The sequence below is a fragment of the Populus alba genome, chromosome 17 (genome assembly GCF_005239225.2).
Source record: "Populus alba chromosome 17, ASM523922v2, whole genome shotgun sequence".
Lineage (NCBI taxonomy): Eukaryota > Viridiplantae > Streptophyta > Magnoliopsida > Malpighiales > Salicaceae > Populus > Populus alba.
The window spans coordinates 16,291,160-16,310,350 of NC_133300.1; the positions used below are offsets into that span (position 1 = coordinate 16,291,160).

The 19,191-nt window shown below is 32.3% G+C and overlaps 3 protein-coding genes across 3 annotated transcripts; 2 read left to right on the plus strand and 1 right to left on the minus strand.

The window, feature by feature from the left end:
* Window positions 1-3,523: 3,523 nt before the first annotated feature.
* LOC140954824 (uncharacterized) lies at window positions 3,524-5,353 on the minus strand. Its single transcript, XM_073405615.1, has 2 exons — window positions 4,192-5,353; window positions 3,524-3,874 (listed from the first exon to the last, which is right to left on the minus strand). The coding sequence occupies exons 1-2, from the start codon at window positions 5,225-5,227 to the stop codon at window positions 3,837-3,839; spliced, it is 1,074 nt and encodes a 357-aa protein (XP_073261716.1). The 5' UTR covers window positions 5,228-5,353; the 3' UTR covers window positions 3,524-3,836.
* Window positions 5,354-5,656: 303 nt separating this feature from the next.
* On the plus strand, window positions 5,657-7,492 carry LOC118030119 (DNA-directed RNA polymerase 2A). The gene is made up of 5 exons (XM_035034115.2): window positions 5,657-6,450; window positions 6,646-6,795; window positions 6,898-6,972; window positions 7,103-7,192; window positions 7,301-7,492. Exons 1-5 carry the CDS (start codon window positions 6,379-6,381, stop codon window positions 7,430-7,432), a joined length of 519 nt encoding a protein of 172 aa, XP_034890006.2. The 5' UTR covers window positions 5,657-6,378; the 3' UTR covers window positions 7,433-7,492.
* Window positions 7,493-13,420: 5,928 nt separating this feature from the next.
* LOC118030122 (disease resistance protein Roq1-like) lies at window positions 13,421-18,599 on the plus strand. The gene is made up of 2 exons (XM_035034117.2): window positions 13,421-13,791; window positions 17,831-18,599. Exons 1-2 carry the CDS (start codon window positions 13,421-13,423, stop codon window positions 18,135-18,137), a joined length of 678 nt encoding a protein of 225 aa, XP_034890008.2. The 3' UTR covers window positions 18,138-18,599.
* The last annotated feature ends 592 nt before the right edge of the window (window positions 18,600-19,191 follow it).

Sequence of the window (19,191 nt, forward strand, 5' to 3'; positions counted from 1 at the left end):
AAGGCAAGTCTCAAGGAGGAGTGTTAGAATTATGAGATTTTGCCTTTAGATAGATAAGATTAAGATCAGTTTTTTAATATTTGAATTCTATAACAGTTTATTTCCTTCAGGATTTGCAGCAGAAGCATTCTGCTTAGTCTAGGATTTCAATTCCAATAATCTCTCAAGTCTGTTGAGAGTTTTAAAGCATTTCAAGTTCTATGTAAGCCTATATATAGGCATTTGAAGTTAATGAATATTATTGATCTTTCTACTCAACTCTGCCATCTTAAATCTGTTTCTGTTTCTTTACGTAAACTGTATTGTTTAAGTTTCACTTATTTCCATCATGGTGATGCCAATCATTGTTGAATTCAAGTCGTGTTTTTTAGAAGTGGTCTGCAAACTATTATTTTTTGAACTTCGTGTTTTATTTTGAAAAAGGAAAGTAATGCATTTGATTATATTTTGAATCCCTCTGCTTTTGTTAAATCATTGGAATCTTGAACAGTTGGGAGCAGCTGATGTTAATCTAGTTGCAGGAGAGAAGCCTGCAGATGTCTACTCGGGAATAGCTGCTGTTACTTTTAAGGCTTTAGGGTTGGATGTATCCACTGCATCTTCTTCTTCTCCTGTGGAGGGATGCCTTATATAGGCAAATATATATGTCGGTTACATCTTTCCTATTCTGAAAGGAATACTGCACTGTATATCCTTTCAGGACTCCTATAGAGCATGTTTTTTATATATAGAAAACTACCCTCTAATTCAGCTAATTACATGTTAACACTTCCCCTCAAGTTGGTGCGAAGATATCTTCTAAGCCTAACTTGTCTAGAGACTTATGAAGAGCTTCTGCAGGGACTGCATGGGTTAGAATATCTGCTAGTTGCTCACTTGATCTGACGAAAGGGATGTCCACTAACTTTAGAAGTAACTTTTCCTTGATGAAGTGTCGATCTACCTCAATGTGTTTAGTTCGATCATGTTGTACTGGATTATTAGCTATCTCTCGTGCTGCCTGATTGTCACAGTATAGTAACATAGGGTTTTTGGGTTCAAAACCTATTTCTGTGAGTAAGGTCCTGAGCCATAACAGTTCGCATATTCCATGTACCATCCCTCTCTATTCTGCTTCTGCTGAGGACCTTGTTGTCACATTTTGTTTTTTACTTCGCCATGTGACAAGATTTCCTGCAACAAATGTAAAATAGCCAGAGGTGGATCTCCGGTCAGTGAGATTTCTTGCCCAATCTGCATCAGTAAATCCTTTCACTTCCATAGTTCCATGTCTTTTAAATGTCAATCCTTTTCCTGGAGCCCCTTTTAGATAACTCAGAATTCTCATTACAGTTGTCATATGATCTTCACTTGGAGCATGCATAAACTGACTTACCACACTAACCGCATAGGCAATGTCTGGACGAGTGTGAGATAAATAAATTAACCGCCCTACCAATCGCTGGTATCTTTTTTTGTTTATTGGTACCTGATCTGGGTGAATGGCCAATCGATGATTTTGAACAATAGGAGACTCTACTGGTTTGCATTCTAGCATACCCGTTTCAGATAATAGGTCCAGTATATACTTTCGTTGTGACAAGTATATACCATCTTTAGTTCTTGCAACTTCAATTCCCAAAAAATATTTCAGTCCTCCTAAATCTTTCATTTCGAATTCGGTAGACAAACATTCTTGTAGCTTTTTTATTTCATATGTGTCATCACCAGTTACGATCATATCGTCTACATAAATAATGAGCAGTGTAACTTTACCATTCTTCTGTTTGATGAATAGAGTGTGATCAGAGTTACCTTGGTGATAACCAATTCGTTTCATAGCTTCTGTGAATCTCCCAAACCATGCTCTTGGCGATTGCTTCAAGCCATACAATGCTTTTCGTAATCTACACACTTTTCCACTAGATTGTGAGCTGTTAAACCCAGGTGGAAGTTGCATATAGACTTCTTCTTCCAGATCCCCATGGAGAAATGCATTTTTCACATCAAATTGCTTCAAAGGCCAACTGAAATTTGCTGCTAAAGACAACAAGACTCTGATAGTGTTCATTTTTGCAACTGGAGCAAAAGTTTCTTGATAGTCAATGCCGAATGATTGTGTGTACCCCTTTGCTACTAGCCTTGCCTTGAACCGATCAATTGTGCCGTCTGCTCTATGTTTGAGGTTGAATATCCACTTGCAGCCCACAGGTTTTTTTCCTGGAGGGAGTGATACAATACTCCATGTGTCATTTCTTTGTAATGCACTCATTTCAGCCTCCATTGCTTCTGCCCATTTCGGGTGTTGTAAGGCATCCTCAACCTTTGTAGGTATTCTTATATTCGCCATCTCACTTATGAAGGCTTGATGCTGTGGAGGTTGTTTGTGTGTAGAGACATACTGTGTGATTGCATATTTTGCTTTTCCATTCGGTGAGTACCTGTCAGGGGCCTTTCCACGGTTCTATCTAGGAGGGAGAGAGTAGCATGGGGCAGATAATAAAGGGAAAGAGGAAGGGCTTTCAGTGTCACTTACCTCATGGATATCCGATCGATCTTGAACATGGATTTGTGGAGAGGAAGGGGTTATTTCATCATGCATGTATTCTTCTTCTGCATCACTGCTGCTATGTGTATTGTACTCTATGTGTTCTTTCCCTGCATTGCCCGTTGCAGTTGTTCTGGAGATGGGCTCTGTATTTCCTTCCCCAACATTACTAATTGTGTGTGTACTGGTTTCCATTTCTTCCCCTGAAGTTGACTGTTGCTGCTCCGTATTTCCTTCCCCTGAATCTGTGTTTCCTTCCCCTGAATCCAACTGAAGATCAATCCAGTTGTAGGCATCATATTGCAGCTCCCCCTGAGGACTAGAGCTGGATGGATTCATATGGAAAAAATATTATGTTTCAGAGAAGGTAACATCCATACTGACATGCATCTGGCGAGAAGAAGGATGGTAGCACCGGTATCCCTTTTGGTGAGGATTGAAACCAAGAAAGACACACCGTACTGCGCATGGTTCCAGTTTTGTGCGTTGAGTTTTCTGCAGGTGAACATAAGCTACACATCCAAACACACGGGGTTCTAAGTGTAGGAGGGATGGAATCTGAATGTGTTGAGTGAGAGTCTGCAAGGGAGTGCTGAAGGAGAGGACTTGGGATGACATCCGGTTGATGAGATACACAGCATAGGTTACTGCATCAACCCAATAATGTTGAGGGACATGGACACCAATGAGAAGAGCTCTAGTAGTTTCAAGAATATTCCTGTTTTTGCGTTCTGCCACACCATTTTGTTGTGGAGTGCGTGGGCAAGTAGTCTCATGGAGAATACCATTGTTTTGAAAGAAACTCAAGAGTTCATAGTTAAGATATTCTCCACCATTGTCTGATCGAATAATCTTCACCGGCAGGGAGAACTGAGTGCACACCATGCGATAAAAAATTGGGAATATATTACGCACATCACTCTTGTGTCGCATAGTATATAACCAAGTCATTCTGGTGCAATCATCGACAAATGTAAGAAACCATCGAATTCCAGATTGGGAAGTAATTGGAGCAGGTCCCCAAACATCAGAGTGGATCAATTCAAAAGGCTTTGTTCTTTTATTCAAGTTTACAGGATATGAAGTTCGATGGCTCTTGGCCAAGATGCAAACATTACACTTAAGAGAGGAACTTGGATCCGGAATGTCATCAAAGAGGGAAGGAAATAATTTTTTTAAGTAGCCAAAGGATGCATGACCCAGCCGACGATGCCATAACCAAATTTTCTTGTGATTATTACCATTGTGACTCTGAACTTGATGGACGTGACCTGAAGCTACGTCATCTACATAGTATAACCCCTTCCTCTTAGTACCACGTCCAATGATCGATTGAGTCCGGATATCCTGAAGTAAGCAAAACTTGGGAAACATTAATACCACACAATCCAATTCTTCTGTAATTTGACTAACAGACAGTAAATGATTTGAAAGTGCAAGGACAAGTAAACAATTATGTAGTGAAAGATCAGGAGTGAGAACAATTGATCCTGCTCCAATGACTGGGGTAGACTCCCCATTGGCTGTCATGACCTTTTCCTTAGACGGGGGAGTCATGTATTGAAATAATGATTTGTTATACGTCATATGATCTGTGGCACCCGAGTCAATGATCCAACCTATATCATGAACCGTGGATGTCGACAAAACCACTCCAGTTTTACCTGTCGCTGAAGTCTGGTCAGTTTTCGCTAAGGAGAGTAATTCATCCGGTTTAGTGTGGTCTTTTTTGCTTATTGCCATGGCAGCAAAACTGGAAGGAATTTCTGTTGCAGTGGTTAATTTTCCTTGGATTGGACGTTTATTACTTCTTGCTTTACTTTGCTTCCGTTTTTCTAGAAACCAGTCAGGGTAGCCATGAATCTCAAAACAAGTGTCTCTAGTATGGCGACTTCCATTACAATGGCTGCAGCGCAACTTGTCTTTTTCTGCTTCCTCAATAGCTCGAAGAGTGCGCATGTTAGAAGGGGTGGTGGATTTGGAAATCATTGCAATTGATGAACCTTCACCAGTGTTTTTTGCTCCCAGCATGGTGACTTGTCGCTGAGCCTCCCGTCGAATTGTATTGAAGCACTCTTCAATACTTGGAACAGATTTTTTTCGAAGGAGATCACTGCGTATTGAATCAAAAACTTCATCCAAACCTGCAAGAAAGTCATAGATCCGGTCCTTTTGAATTTCTTCTTGTCTGGTTCTAAGATCTGCAGCACATATCATCTTAATTGGTCGTCGCTTGTCAATTTCCTGCCATATACTATTCAGCTCTGCGTAATACAAGTTAACTGGACACCCATTCTGTTTCGTCCTCGTGGTTTTGCAGCGTAGCTCATAGAATTGTGACTCGTCAGCCCCATCATAAAAGGTTTGAGTGACACTATCCCAGATTTCCTTGGCTGATGACAGGTCTATAAATAAACCAATAAGATGAGGCTCCATGGTTTTCAACAACCATCCTCGTACCACTGCATCTTCAGTGCACCACTTTGAGTAACCTGAATTTCCTTCTTCCACTCTAGCATTCTGCCCAGTTAAGTAGCCAAGTTTGTTCAATCCAGCAGCATGCAGTTCAAGCATACGTGACCAGATTTTGAAGTTTGTCTCATTCAATTTAAATCCAAAGGGTAAGGTGTTTAGGTTAGGTGTTTCAGCAGAAAATGAAGTTTGGTTTATAGGGATAATAGAAGTATTTGTGTCATCCATGGTTGGTCTCTTGTTTCAAGACCAATTCCCAGGAGAAGATTAATGTGGCGGCCGAAAAGTTTAAGGAAGATTTTAGCTTTCAACCTTGCTCTGATACCATGTTACTTTTAAGGCTTTAGGGTTGGATGTATCCACTGCATCTTCTTCTTCTCCTGTGGAGGGATGCCTTATATAGGCAAATATATATGTTTGTTACATCTTTCCTATTCTGAAAGGAATACTGCAATGTATATCCTTTCAGGACTCCTATAGAGTATGTCTTTTATATATAGAAAACTACCCTCTAATTCAACTAATTACATGTTAACAGCCGCTAGGTAAGGGGTTTCCTCATGATACAGTAGAAAAGATTTGACCTAAGATGAGCTTTTGTTGAAGCAAACCAATGGAGCTGGTTGTTTTTACTCAGACTGATTTAAAGATTAGGTCGAAGATTTGAAAACACTCAGATTTTTTGAGAAACTAAAAAACTTGTGCTGAAAATTGTGGAAACTCTTGGTTAGTGAGCTTAATAAAGGGATACCCTTCTTTAAATCTGAAGTTCCATTTAATTACATGAGGACAGAATCTGAATTTTTAGATTTATAAACAACTCTTAATAGGATGACCTGCAAATATGATCCTAGGGATATAAACCAAAAATGTTTCCTAATTGGGTCCCAGTTTTTCTGAAACATACCTACCAGCATGTATTGGATCGAATAGAAATCTGCAAAGAACATTATCATCCCAAAGACTAAGAGTTTGGAAGCCCTACTCTCACAAAACTAAAAGAAGCCGAGTTCTCTGGCTTTCAAGGAAATCCAGGCATTTGTAATGAAGTAGTAATATCCAATCGTAGGTTAATATTTCTGCTTAAATTAGGAACTTTAATTTGTTTCAATTCAATCAAAGCAAAACTTTAGTCAGCAATGCTCTTATTTCATGGCCTATGACCAGATCCATATGTTAGCCCTTCATGTGCAGTAGTCAAAGTCCTGTAGTGTTTATTGGACATGTTTGATTGGAGCCAAATTTGTAAAGCCTCTACAAGAATTTTTCTTTTTCAATCCTATATTTCTGTAGTGCATTTCTGGATGTGAAGCAAGCAGATATCTGCAAAAGGATGCTGTGATAAACATGCACTTTTGCGATGCAGAGTACTTGATATCATGCGGAGGGATGCGCAGAAAGATCCAGATGTTTTTCCTGATGCATTGCGTGCAAAAGAATTAATTAACCAGGTTTTCTGCATGCTTTGATTGTTGATCGGAGTGGTCTCCTGTCACTAAGGGATTGCTTAGTTACTATTGGGTCAACACTGTTTCATGGTTTTCCTTTTCTTTTTGGCCCATTCAAAAGATAGGGTTTACCTTGCCATTTTTCAATGTGGATAAGTTCTTTTACTTTCAAACTAATGGTGGTTTGACTCCATCTAGGTGGATAGGAAATTGGTGAAACAGACAGTGATGACATCTGTATATGGTGTAACTTACAGTGGTGCTAGAGACCAGATCAAAAGGAGGTTAAAGGAACGTGGTATCACAGAGGATTCAGATATCTTTGGTTGTTCTTGCTATGCTGCAAAGGTGTGAAGGGAGCATCCCAACAGTGATGATTCATAATTCCTTAGCTTTACTCTTTTTCATAAAACATGTCACTTACAATATTTTATATTGTTGCTTGATCAGGTGACCTTAACTGCCTTAGGAGAGATGTTTGAAGCTGCACGAAGTATCATGAACTGGCTTGGGGATTGTGCAAAGGTGAGTCTGTCTCAATTTATTTGTTTTTCCTTTATGTTGATTTTCTTTTTTTGGTTATTTTTTTTATCTAGTTTCTATACCAACAACTGACATTCTGTTTACATTTTCTCTTTGCATTTTACCTGACCAGATTATCGCATCTGAAAATGAGCCAGTGAGGTGGACAACTCCCCTAGGACTTCCTGTTGTACAACCTTATCGTAAATTAGGGACGCGAAGTGTGAGTTCTATAACATTTGCAGAAGCATAGTAGATCATTTTGTTACATTCATATCGATAGAGAGGGCATTTTGAGTACTCTTATCTTCCTTTTGTGCAATTGCTGCAGATCAAAACTTCCCTACAGGTTTTAATACTACAAAAAGAAACTGACAAGGTAACGTTACTTATCTTTGTTGCTCGTTTCTGCTTTGGTAATCAAGATTCCATAATATTTACTTTGACTTCGAGTCTGTGCTAAGATGTTGATAACACATGAAATGGTGAAAAATCTGAAATAACCTGTTTTTATTGCTGAAATGTTGTTCAAAGAGAGTTCAAAAATTAAAAAATGTTATATCTATTTTAATTAATAATAAAATAAAAGAATATAATATAAGTCATAAGATTGAGTTGAATTGATTAGTGTCCATGAACAACCAATCCATGATCGTAAAATTTAGATCAAAGCCTATATGTTTTTTGCTTCGAAACTTTAACTTCAATTTAAAACCATTTAAAGTGGATTAGAATAGATTTTGAAGTTGAAAATGGGTATATAAAAACTATTAGAATGGGTTTGAGGTTTTTATACTAAAAATTAAAAGTGATTATTTTCAATTTGATTAATTTTTACCTATAAAAATTACCAAGTCAAAATTTTGGACGGTAGCTCTCGATTTTCTAGCTAATGATTTTGAAGTTGAAAAATGATTGAAAATGGCATTTTGCATGCCCATGAACGGTGGCTCTCTATTTTCTATCTATCAAAGCATCGCTAAAACATCGATTTTTTTTTTTTTTTATGTTTTATATGAAGTTTATTATATTTTATTTATGATTTAGATTTTTATTAGTTTCTAAAAATGATCTCTATGTTTATTTTATATTAATTTATTATATTATTTTTTATATATGTTTTTTAAAACACCTCAAAAACATTATAGATGGTTTCCCCACCACAACCAACAACTTTTTTCAGGAAAAGCTACAAGTGCCTAGAACTTTAATCCCTTCTCTATGCTTCTTGACAACCTATTAAAAAAGGTTCAAGATTAGCCATTTCGAAGGAGAAAAAAAGAAACAATCATAAAAATCGAAGATGGAAGAATAAATTACTGTATTTGGACGCAACGAAATCGAAAAAAAACAAAAGGTAAAGTCTAGACAAGAGCGCGCGCATAAACTATTTATTGATCAGCTTATTTGTATCAACATAAATAAATATCAAAGTAATCCAGGCAAACTTTTGCAGATTACGAAGAATCTAAGTCCGACAAAAAAAGCATTCAATCAAAGTGTACATGTGATATAGATTCAGTTTAGTAATAATTGTTTTTTAATATTTTATTTTTATTTTTTAAAATTTATTTTTAACATCATATAAAAACATTATAAAAGATTGAAAAATTACAGTAAACCATATAACTTTTTGAAAGATTTTATACACGAAACCCTTGCTTAATGACCGTGTAAAATTAATACACTTGGACAATACTTTTGCTACAGTTTTTTGGATAGTTCAAACTCATTTAAAGTATTTTTAGTTGAATGTTCATATAGGTGAAAACAAAAGGATTACTGTTTTCCACCACGCTTGTTTTGGGACCCCTTATATCTGAAAATGTCTTCAACACGCAATAGTTATTGAATCCCACAAAGCATATTCACCTTCTTTCTTTGTTTTTGTTTTTAATCTTTTGATATGCATATTAATTCAACATTACATAAGGCTTTTATGAATAAGGGGCTATTCACACAAAAGAATAAAAAGCCATAAACAAATGTGTAGCAGACACCCATCAATGCAAGAAATGCTCGTTTTCTACACTTGAGGGCTTAGCTGCTGTGGTAAACTGCAAGTTCAATCCTTGCGAACGTCCCGGGTTCGAACCTCAAAGAGTACCCCTGTCACCCTCGTGGTGCCTTACCTGCTCACTGGGTTTGCAGGATGTTTAGTGGGCCCGGAGATTAGTTGTGGTGCGCGCAAGCTGGCCCGGACACCCCGGTTATCAAAAAAAAAAGAAAGAAATGCCCGTTTTCAAGAACTCTAAGCAACTCCTGAATCATTATAAGAAGCACAATAGTAATGTCCGGTTGTTCGAATAGTTAAAATACATTTTCTTCTACTAAAATACTATTTTTACATATCTACATACAAAAACCAACGTCTCTTTATCTATGGTTGGCTTTTGTGTCTCTTTTTAAAGACACAACAAGAAGAAGAAAAGAAGCTTGCAAACCTAAAAATTTTAACATTATTATATAAAACTGAAAATATTAATATAAATAAATTTTGATTTTAAAAATGTAAAATTTAAACCTTAAATTATATCTTCAAACTTTCATGTTATGTCATTAATTTTATAAATTACTCATATTAATTATACAATAAATAACATGATTATATTATACAATATTATATTAATTAAACTAGTTATATAATTATATTAAAATTAGTTTAATATAAAATAATTACTACTACATTTTTAAGCATCATGGTATGAGATGAGATATTGGTAATGGGAGTCGAATTGGTGTTTTGAGATTGGGAAAAAATCAAAGTTGAACTGTTTGTCATCAAAATATTAAAGATTGAGATTCTAAACTCAATTTAATATGAATTTTTTTTTTTTTTCGTTAATTAGTTCCAGTTAATAGGTTGGTGGTTAAGTTTATTTAAAAAAAAAATCAATGGGAATTTATAATATTTAATATAAGAGTTTAATAGTTAATAGTTTGAAAATTCATTAAAAAAATACTTTTCAATTGTGATGTGTGGGGCCAATCCCTGCTCTTGACAGGAAGGTGCCTCTGCTGCCCAATGCGCGTGCGATTTCCCTTTCATTTGTCTTTTCACTTTTTTCTCCACCGAAAGTCCATCTTCTTTACAGTGTAAGAAAAAGATCCGTAAGAAAATCCAGGAAACTTACCAGTACGAGTTCTTGACCTAAAGAAACCGGAAATAAATTCGAAGTCATTGGAATAAAAAATATTGGGCTTGGCTGGATATTGTGCCAACACTTACCACACGGTTGGTTTCGTCTAGATTCGTGAAATACTCGTAGAAATTTGGTGTTTTCTGATTTCTAAGTAGAATTATACATGTTCCAGCTTGAAATTGCTAAGTGGTAGATTTAATTGCCAAATTTCTTGATCTTACCTTCAGTTTCATGTTTGAGCACAGGAGCAGGGCGCCGTAAGAAAATCCAGGAAACTTACCAGTACGAGTTATTGACCTAAGTAACCGGAAAAAAATCGAAGTCATTGGAATAAAAAGAAAGAAAAGGGCTTTCGAAGTTGGTTACTAAGATACTAGAAGAATAAACAAATATTGGGTTTGCACTTAGTGTTCAAGCTATGGTGGCTAGCTACATTATCCAAGAGGTTGGATTCAGTTTTGCTATACAAGCACTAGTATATTAAAAATTAATAATAAAAACATTATTATTATTATTAGAATTAATAAAGAAATAAAAAGACCATGATGTTTTACTATACATAGATCGAAGCCTAGATCATATTTTTTTTTTCAGAACATTGATTTCAATTTAAGACCGACTAAATTGGATAGTAATAGATTTTGAAGTTAGAAGTAGGTCTCCAGAAGATATTAGGAGGAGTTTGAGGATTTGTTTTTACTGAAGAAAAAAGGTGTTAGGATGCACATGGATGGTGGCCCTTGATTTTCTGACTATCGAAGCATTCTCGAGAAAACATAGCACCACATGTTCTTCCAATAAATAACGCGTCCTTTTCTACTTCTTGTTGTGGATATCGGATTTGGATTTTAATGGGATGCAAGCATAAATGGAGAATCAAATTGAAAAAAATAACACATTATAAATTTGAATTGAATTGTGAGATTAAAAGCCGATAACTTTTTAAAAAAAAAAAGTTAAGGGAAAAAAAATTCCAAATAATATAGACCAAATAAAAAAAGGAATATGTGAAAATTCAAAATCAAAGGACTAAATTGAAAAGAAATAACACTTATATAAAAGGGCAAAAAGAAACAAAAATATAAATTGAGGACCAAATTAAAAACAATAAAATAAAATAAACTTGGATTGAAGGATGAAATTGAAAAAAAAAAATCATAAAAGGGTCAATTAAAAAACTAGAAATAAAAAGAATAAGAACCAAATTGAAAAGTATAATATATTATAAATTAGAATTGAAGAACAAAATTCAAAAAAAATAAAATTTTTATTAAAAGCTCAATGATGAAAATAAAAACTTAAAAGAAGAAGGATGAAAACAAAAATACAAAAAACAAAAAAAATCAATATGCAATTTTTGGGGGAGCAATAAAAAAAAAAAAAAAACTAATAACTACAAACCTATAATTATTGAGTTGTTGACGAGAGGGAAAGAGGTGACTGTAGAGTGGTTGTTGGGGCTGCTAGTATGGGTGGTGGATGTTGTGGTGGTTTGATATGGTTATTTGGGATGGTGTGAAGGAGCGGAGTTGTTGCAACGATGACAGAGGGGCTAGTTCATTGGTTAAGGTTTCTGACAAGTTTAGGGCGATCAAGAATTGAGGTTTTTGTATTGATAGAAATGCAGAAAAAACTCCAATCTTGAAATCAAAAAATGGCATCACCAAGGGAAGTGTTCTTGAAAGCTATGGCGGCGGCAAATTGTGTATCTTATTCCTTACCAGTTTTTAATTAGAAACTTATAAATCTATGGAAAATTGAAAGGTGCACCGGAGTAGTTGGAAATATCCGTTAAAATCAAAGCTTACGACGACACAAGTTTTAAAGAATTTGATTATTTCAATTAGGCCTTTCTATAAACGTAGTGTTGGCACCTCAAGAATAATCCTCATGATTTTTGTAGCAGAGTGCTTAAAGAGATTCAAATCAATATCTCAAAAAAATTGGATTGGAAAAGCGGTTTCAGACCGTTTTGAAAATTTGATTTATTTAAAAAAAAATTATGTATTTTTAAATTTTTAAACGTATTTATATCAAAATTGTTTTTAAAAAAAATTTAAAAAATTATTTTAATATATTAAAAAAATAAACTTTTAAAAAATAATTGCTATTATATATCCAAGCACCGCCGTTGTTAAAAGGTTTGAGATGAGATATTGGGAATGGGAGAAGAAGTGGTATTTGGGATCGGAGAGGAATTAAAGTTGGGTTGTTTGTGATAAAAATATTAAAGTTGGAGATTCTAAACTCAATTTAATATGAATATTTTTTTGTTTTTCGTTAATTAGTTCCAGTTCATCGGGTGGTGGCTAAGTTTATTTCTTAAAAAAATTCAATTGGAATTTATAATATTTAAAGTAAGAGTTTTGTAGTTATTAGTTTGAAAATTCATTAAAAAATACTTTTCAACTGTGATGTGTGTGTCCCAACCCCTGCTCTTAAAAATATTTCTATAAATTCTTATTATTTTCATTTTAACTATTTTTATATAGACAATAATTAACGATTTTTGTGATTCACCTTGGAACTTTTGCATGCACATATTAATGCAAAGTTCTTGGAATGCAAAAGCTTTATGCGCTGGAAAAGAGACAAATTTTGTTAAATAATATGGACTTGATAATTCATTAAAAAATATGAATCACTCAATTGTGATGGGTGTGGCCAATCCGCGTTCGATATCCCTTTCATTTCTCTTTTTGTTTTTTGTCCACCGAAACTCCATCTTCTTTACAGTGTAAAGAAAAAGATCCGTAAGAAAATCATTGGAAACTTACCGTTACGAGTTCTTGACCTCAAGAAACCGGAAATAAATTCGAAGTCATTGGAATAAAAAATATTGGGCTTGGCTGGATCTTGTACCTCTTTAGCCAACACTTACCACACGGTTTGTTTCGTCTAGATTCGTGAAATACTCGTAGAAATTTGGTGTTTTCTGATTTCTAAGTAGAATTATACATGTTCCAGCTTGAAATTGCTATTTGGTAGATTACTATATTTAATTTCCGAATTTCTTGATCTTACCTTCTGTTTCATGTTTGACCACAGGAGCAGGCCTTATACAAAATAGCGTGGAAAGCAATTGCTGAACCAAGCGAGCTAGTTGAGGCTAGAAGGATCGGTACTAATTTATCGCTATATGGATTTTCATGGCTTCCACCAGCGTGCAAGGAATAACCTCATCTTCATCTTCTTCTCCTCCACTATATATGCATGATGTGTTCCTTAGTTTTAGAGGCAAAGACACGCGGAACAACTTTACTAGTCATCTATATTCTAATCTGAAACAGAGAGGCATCGATGTGTACATGGATGATAGGGAGCTCGAGAGAGGAAAGCCCATCGAACCTGCTCTCTGGAAGGCCATCGAAGAATCAAGGTTTTCTGTCATTATATTTTCAAGAGATTACGCATCTTCACCATGGTGCTTGGATGAACTTGTCAAGATTGTTCAGTGCATGAAAGAGATGGGCCAAACTGTTCTGCCAGTTTTTTATGATGTAGATCCCTCAGAGTTTTATGATGTGGATCCCTCAGAGGTAACCGAGCGGAAACGGAAATATGAGGAAGCCTTCGGTGAGCATGAACAAAATTTCAAGGAAAACTTGGAGAAGGTCCAGAACTGGAAAGATTGTCTCTCTACGGTGGCCAATCTATCTGGCTGGGACGTCCGGAATAGGTAAATAATCTATCTACAACTTTTTATTCTCAAATTCACCCTTAGTGTTTCAACTTTGCTTCTTTTATTTTTTTAAAATGTTTTTCAATTAAAACGTGTGATTAAATATCAAAATAATCACAATACAACAAGAATTTCAAAACTAATTCTTGACTAAATAATTATTAGTATATGTTTTTTATCCATTAAATATCTATTTAACGACTCTTTTCTCTATGATCTAACTAATTTTTCTTTAATTTTGACTTTTAAAATAAAAGAGGAGCACGTCTCAAATTTCAATTGTTACAGTTTTTCAGAAATACATATTGAACAAAAAATTAAAGAAAAAATCTCAAATTTCTTGCTAATTTTTCATTTATTTACCAATGAAAATCATTTTGTTTGTTTTTTTTTAAATCTTTTTTGAATGTTTTGTTCACACTAGAAAATTTATTTTTCAATTTATTATATATTCATTATCGCAAATCAATTAGCAAATGCTTTAGTGTTCTTTGAGTTTTGTTAATAAAAAAATGGTAAAATAATATTCAATGAATGATAAAATTATGGATTGGATGATGAAACACTTAGTAGTAAATGTATATTTTTTCATATGCATGATTTTTAGAATTTAATTCTTATGAAATATTGATCTTATGTGATCAAGCATTCTAATATTTACATAAAAATCCTTTGTTTTCTTTGGTTTTTCTTTATATTTTGAAAAAAAAATATGAGATAGAAAAACGAATTTTTTTTAAAAAAAGTTGAAAAACAAATCTAGCATGACCAAATAAAAAGTTAGCTTAAAAAATAAAATTTGTGAAGAAATGACAACATATTCATCATAAGAAATAAAAAATTGACTAAATTATTTGAATATATTGCTTTTAACTTTTCAAAATAAAATAAAAAATATTTTCCATCATGAATTAATTAAAAAATTCCAACTATTTATAAATAAAAGAGAAATATATATATATATATATATATATATATATATATATATTGTGAATATTTTTATTTTTATGTTTTTCTTTTTAATTTGGAATTAAATTTTGATAGGTGCCTTTTTGTTAAAAAAATATAAAATTAATGTAAAAAAAATTTCAAACTAGTATAGGTGGGTAAAAAAAACTTTCCAAACTAGCATTGTTTCACGAGTTGTAGAGTCCGTTTGGGAACATGGTTTGCCGTGTTTTTTTTTAAATTTTGAATTTTTTTTAAATTATTTTTTTTTTTTATGTTTTTAGATCATTTTAATGTGCTGATATCAAAAATAACTTTTTCAAAATAATAAAAAAAAAATTATTTTGATGTATTTCTAAACAAAAAACACTTTGAATCACAATTCCTATCACGATCGCAAACAGACCCGTAAAGATCTCACTTATGCAACTTAAGACATGCAGGTCTTACATGTCAAAAAAATCTACCTTTCTTTTTTTATTGGCCCATTTATTCATCTGGTTTCTCAATTTTTATATTTAGTTAACTTTAGTTCTATTATTACGATTATTTCATCCATTAATTTGCAAAAAAAGAAGAATATTAACATATGTGATATTTTTTTTGAATAAGTCGATATATTGAAAGGGCTAACCAGAAGGTAGCCAAAAACAAGATACATGAAAGAAAAGCAAAAAAAAAAAAAAAGAGAAGAGAATCACAAAAACAAAGTAAGAAATCTCATTTTCACAAAAGATACAAAAGGCTTGATCAACTGGGATTATATTATGGCAAAGTAAGAAATCCTTAGTGCATAGTCGATTCTGAACAGCTAGCCAAAGAAAACATTGAACCTTAGGAGGGACCCTTTTTTGCCATATCAAAGCCTTAAAAGTTCTAAGCCCTGGATTCACAATTCTGTCAATAAGTAAAGAACAAGTTTTAACTGTATAACCTCCATCTATTGAAGAGGACCAAACTTTTTTATATGAAGTTGTTTACTTTAGCCGAAAGCTTTCTAGAGATGAGAGAAGGTAGACGACCTGCTCAGTTTCAAAGAGGAACAATTGTCTCCTCCAAGCTAACTCCCAGTTCCATTCCCCTTGCTCCTAAATTCTTAGGTTTGAACTGATATGATCAAGCATTTCTAATCTTTATATATAAACTTCTTTCTATTCTTAGGTTTTTCTTTATATTTTGAAAATAAAATAAATATTAAAAAAAATTAAAATGTATAAAACTGTTGAAAAACAAATCTAGCATGAACAAATAAAAAGTTAGCTTAAAAAAATAAAATTTGTGAAGAAATGACAACATATTCATCATAAGAAATAAAAAATTGACTAAATTTTTTGAATATATTGGTTTTAACTTTTCAAAATAAAATAAAAATATTTTCCATCATGAATTAATTAAAAAATTCCAACTATTTATAAATAAAAGAGAAAGTAATGGCAATTAGATCAAGACTCTTTGAAGCCATTGAAGAATCAGGGCTATCAATTATTATATTTGCAAGAGATTGTGTTTCTTTACCTTGGTGCTTTAACGAACTTGTCAAGATTTTTGGATTCATGGATGAGATGACATTGGATACTGTGTTTCCAGTTTCTTATGATGTCGAAGAATCAAAGACAAATGATCAAACAGAGAGTTACACAGTTTTCTTTGATAAGAATGAAGAAAATTTTAGGGAAAACAAGGAGAAGGTACAAAGATGGATGGATATTCTCAATAAAGTTGAGATTTCATCTGTATCGAAAAGGTAATAATTAATTCTTCCTTTTTATATATTTTTCTAAAAATATTTTTTAAATTTATGTTTCAATTAATATTCCTCATCTATAATTATTATTTATTTATTTATTTTTGGATAGATATTATTTTTTATGTTGTTGTTCATATTTAATTTAAAAAAAAAAACTTATTATAATTCATCGATAATTTTTTTTTTATCTTTTTGTATAAAAAAATTATTTTCAGATATCATAATATATACAACAACCTTGCATAATATGTTTTCGATTTTTATTTTATTTAATCAATTTAATACATGTGTGTTTTTTTTTAATATCATTTGATTGAATAAAAAAATTAATTTTAATAAATAAATTCAAAAATATAACTAGGTAAATGTTCCGTTTATTAACACATTTGAATTTTTTAAAATTTTATTTTTAGTTATTGTTAATATATTTTTATAATTATTAATTCATATAGTTATCAATTTATTTGATTACATGTATGTATGAGCTTTTAAATTTGCAATTTAAATTTTTTTATGTATAAATTTGCATCGAAAAAACATGCATGCACAACTTTTTTATAAGAGAAAAAAATATATGGTTTGTAAAAGACCCTCATCTTTTTTTTTGGCAAACATCTTGCAACTAAAAAAAAAAAAAGTTAGTGAGCAGGGGCCTTAACAAAATGCGGCAATTGGACTCGCTTAGTAGTCCCAACAATGAATGACCTTTGCTTCTTTTTTTTTTTCCTTTTATATGTTTTTTTTTTATTTTATATTTAGATTAACATCCCTTCTTCTTATTTTTATGTTGTTTAGAGATCCTCTTTAAATGATGGTTCATTTTTTAGTTATACATTTAATCTTTGAGAAAGTTTTTCTGATTCATTTATAATTTTTTTAACATTTTGTAAAAATAAACTTCATTTTTGAAAATAAATTTTTTTATTTTCAAATAATATTTCTAATAAGTACAGCCTTGCATATTTTATTTTATTTTATTCAATCAATTTGATGTGTATGTCTATTTTTATTATCGTTTGATTGAATAAAAAACTTGTTTTAATTAATAAATTTAATAAATACAATCACGTAAATATCTCGTCTTTTAAAATTAAATATTTTAATTTACACTTGTTTCTCAATTTTTTCACTTTCACTTTTAGTTATAGTTTATAGTTGTTTTTTTTTTAATTTATTAACACACATAATTCTTAATTTATTTGATTATATTTATGTATAATTTTTTTTTTCACTTAGAATTTTTTAAATACAAAAACATGTTGAAAAATTATATCTATAAATATTTTATTAATTGTTTTTTTTAACACCCAACAAAACATGTAACATCGATTCCATGTACAGTTTCACTATACCTGAGCTACAGCAGCAGCTTAAGCAAGAGGAGGAGCTGCTCGAGCAGGAGGAGGAGCTGCAGCTGCAGCAGGTGCTCCAGCAACACCTCGATGAGCAGTGGCAGGTGCGACAGGTGCTCCGAAAGCGGCGGCAGGTGCTCGTGCAACGGCGGCAACAGGTGCTCCGGCAACGGCAGCTGCAGCTGCAGCGACTGCAGAAGGAGCAGGTGCAACTGCAGCTGCAGCGACTGCAGCTGCAGCAGGAGCAGGTGCAGCTGCACCTGCTGCAGCGGCTGCGCCGCCAAAAGTTTCTTTAGCTTGAAGATCTTCAGTAGTTTTTGCTCATGGTTTTGGTTTGGGGAATTAGATTCACATTTTACTTTGTATGTATTTTTTCTTAAATTTAGGATAATCCCATGTTTGCGGATGGAAGGATTGTTTCCATATTAAACAAGCTCTAAAACTTTTACATTGCGAAAAGCCTACCTTTAGAAAATTTATACCATTATTTTGAATTGATCAGCTGCATTAGAAAATAATATAAATTATATTTTAAAATTTTATTAGATTAAATTAATTTTTTGATATGGTATATGATCATAAGTTTAAATTTTTATTATTTCTATTTATTTGATAAGCATTAAAACACAAGATAATATAAACATGTACAAGTTTTAAGTTTAAAGTGTTTTTACTTAAAGATGACTTTACCTATCAGGTTAAGTTATTGGATTGAGATGGTTTTTTAACAATTTATTTTTTTAACTCTAGTTTTGGTGTATGTGTTAGATTTAAATTAAAAATAATATATATTTCTAAGAGATAAAACCAATAATTTCTTATCAATATGAATTTGTTTTACATCAATTTCATTCATAATTCTTTGAAATTATTTTTTATTTATCTATAATTAATTTTAAGTATTTTAATATTTTATGTTATAATTAATATTCATGCAAAAACTATTTTTCAACAAAATCTTAACTCATCAATTTAATTTTTAATTAAAATTTATATACAATAACTACGTTTTAAAACTAATTTCTTCTAACCGTCAAAGAATTAATTCAATCCAATAATTTAATAAAAATTAATTTAGTAACAATGTTTTTATAAGCCTGACAAATTAATAAACTTCTATACTTTTTTCTTAGATGCACCACCAATTTTTATTATTAATAGCTTTATATTCACAACTATATAAACACATAAATATTAATATATATAATCACTTACTCCAAAATTGGACTTGCTTCGTTTGTAACTGGTTTGAGAAAAAATAATAAAATTTAATTCTACATTCCTAATTATGCTCTGCAAATTACAGACAATAAAGATTAATAAAATTATATGCCAAAATTATTTTTCTTT

Coding starts and splice junctions, on each gene's coding strand:
- LOC140954824 (XM_073405615.1), bottom strand. CDS start 5,227: ATGGATGACACAAATACTTCTATTATCCCTATAAACCAAACTTCATTT. Junction 3,875..4,191: donor TGACCAGACTTCAGCGACAG/GTAAAACTGGAG, acceptor TGCTTACTTCAG/GATATCCGGACTCAATCGAT.
- LOC118030119 (XM_035034115.2), top strand. CDS start 6,379: ATGCGGAGGGATGCGCAGAAAGATCCAGATGTTTTTCCTGATGCATTG. Junction 6,451..6,645: donor CAAAAGAATTAATTAACCAG/GTTTTCTGCATG, acceptor GACTCCATCTAG/GTGGATAGGAAATTGGTGAA. Junction 7,193..7,300: donor GTAAATTAGGGACGCGAAGT/GTGAGTTCTATA, acceptor CAATTGCTGCAG/ATCAAAACTTCCCTACAGGT.
- LOC118030122 (XM_035034117.2), top strand. CDS start 13,421: ATGGATGATAGGGAGCTCGAGAGAGGAAAGCCCATCGAACCTGCTCTC. Junction 13,792..17,830: donor GGCTGGGACGTCCGGAATAG/GTAAATAATCTA, acceptor TTCCATGTACAG/TTTCACTATACCTGAGCTAC.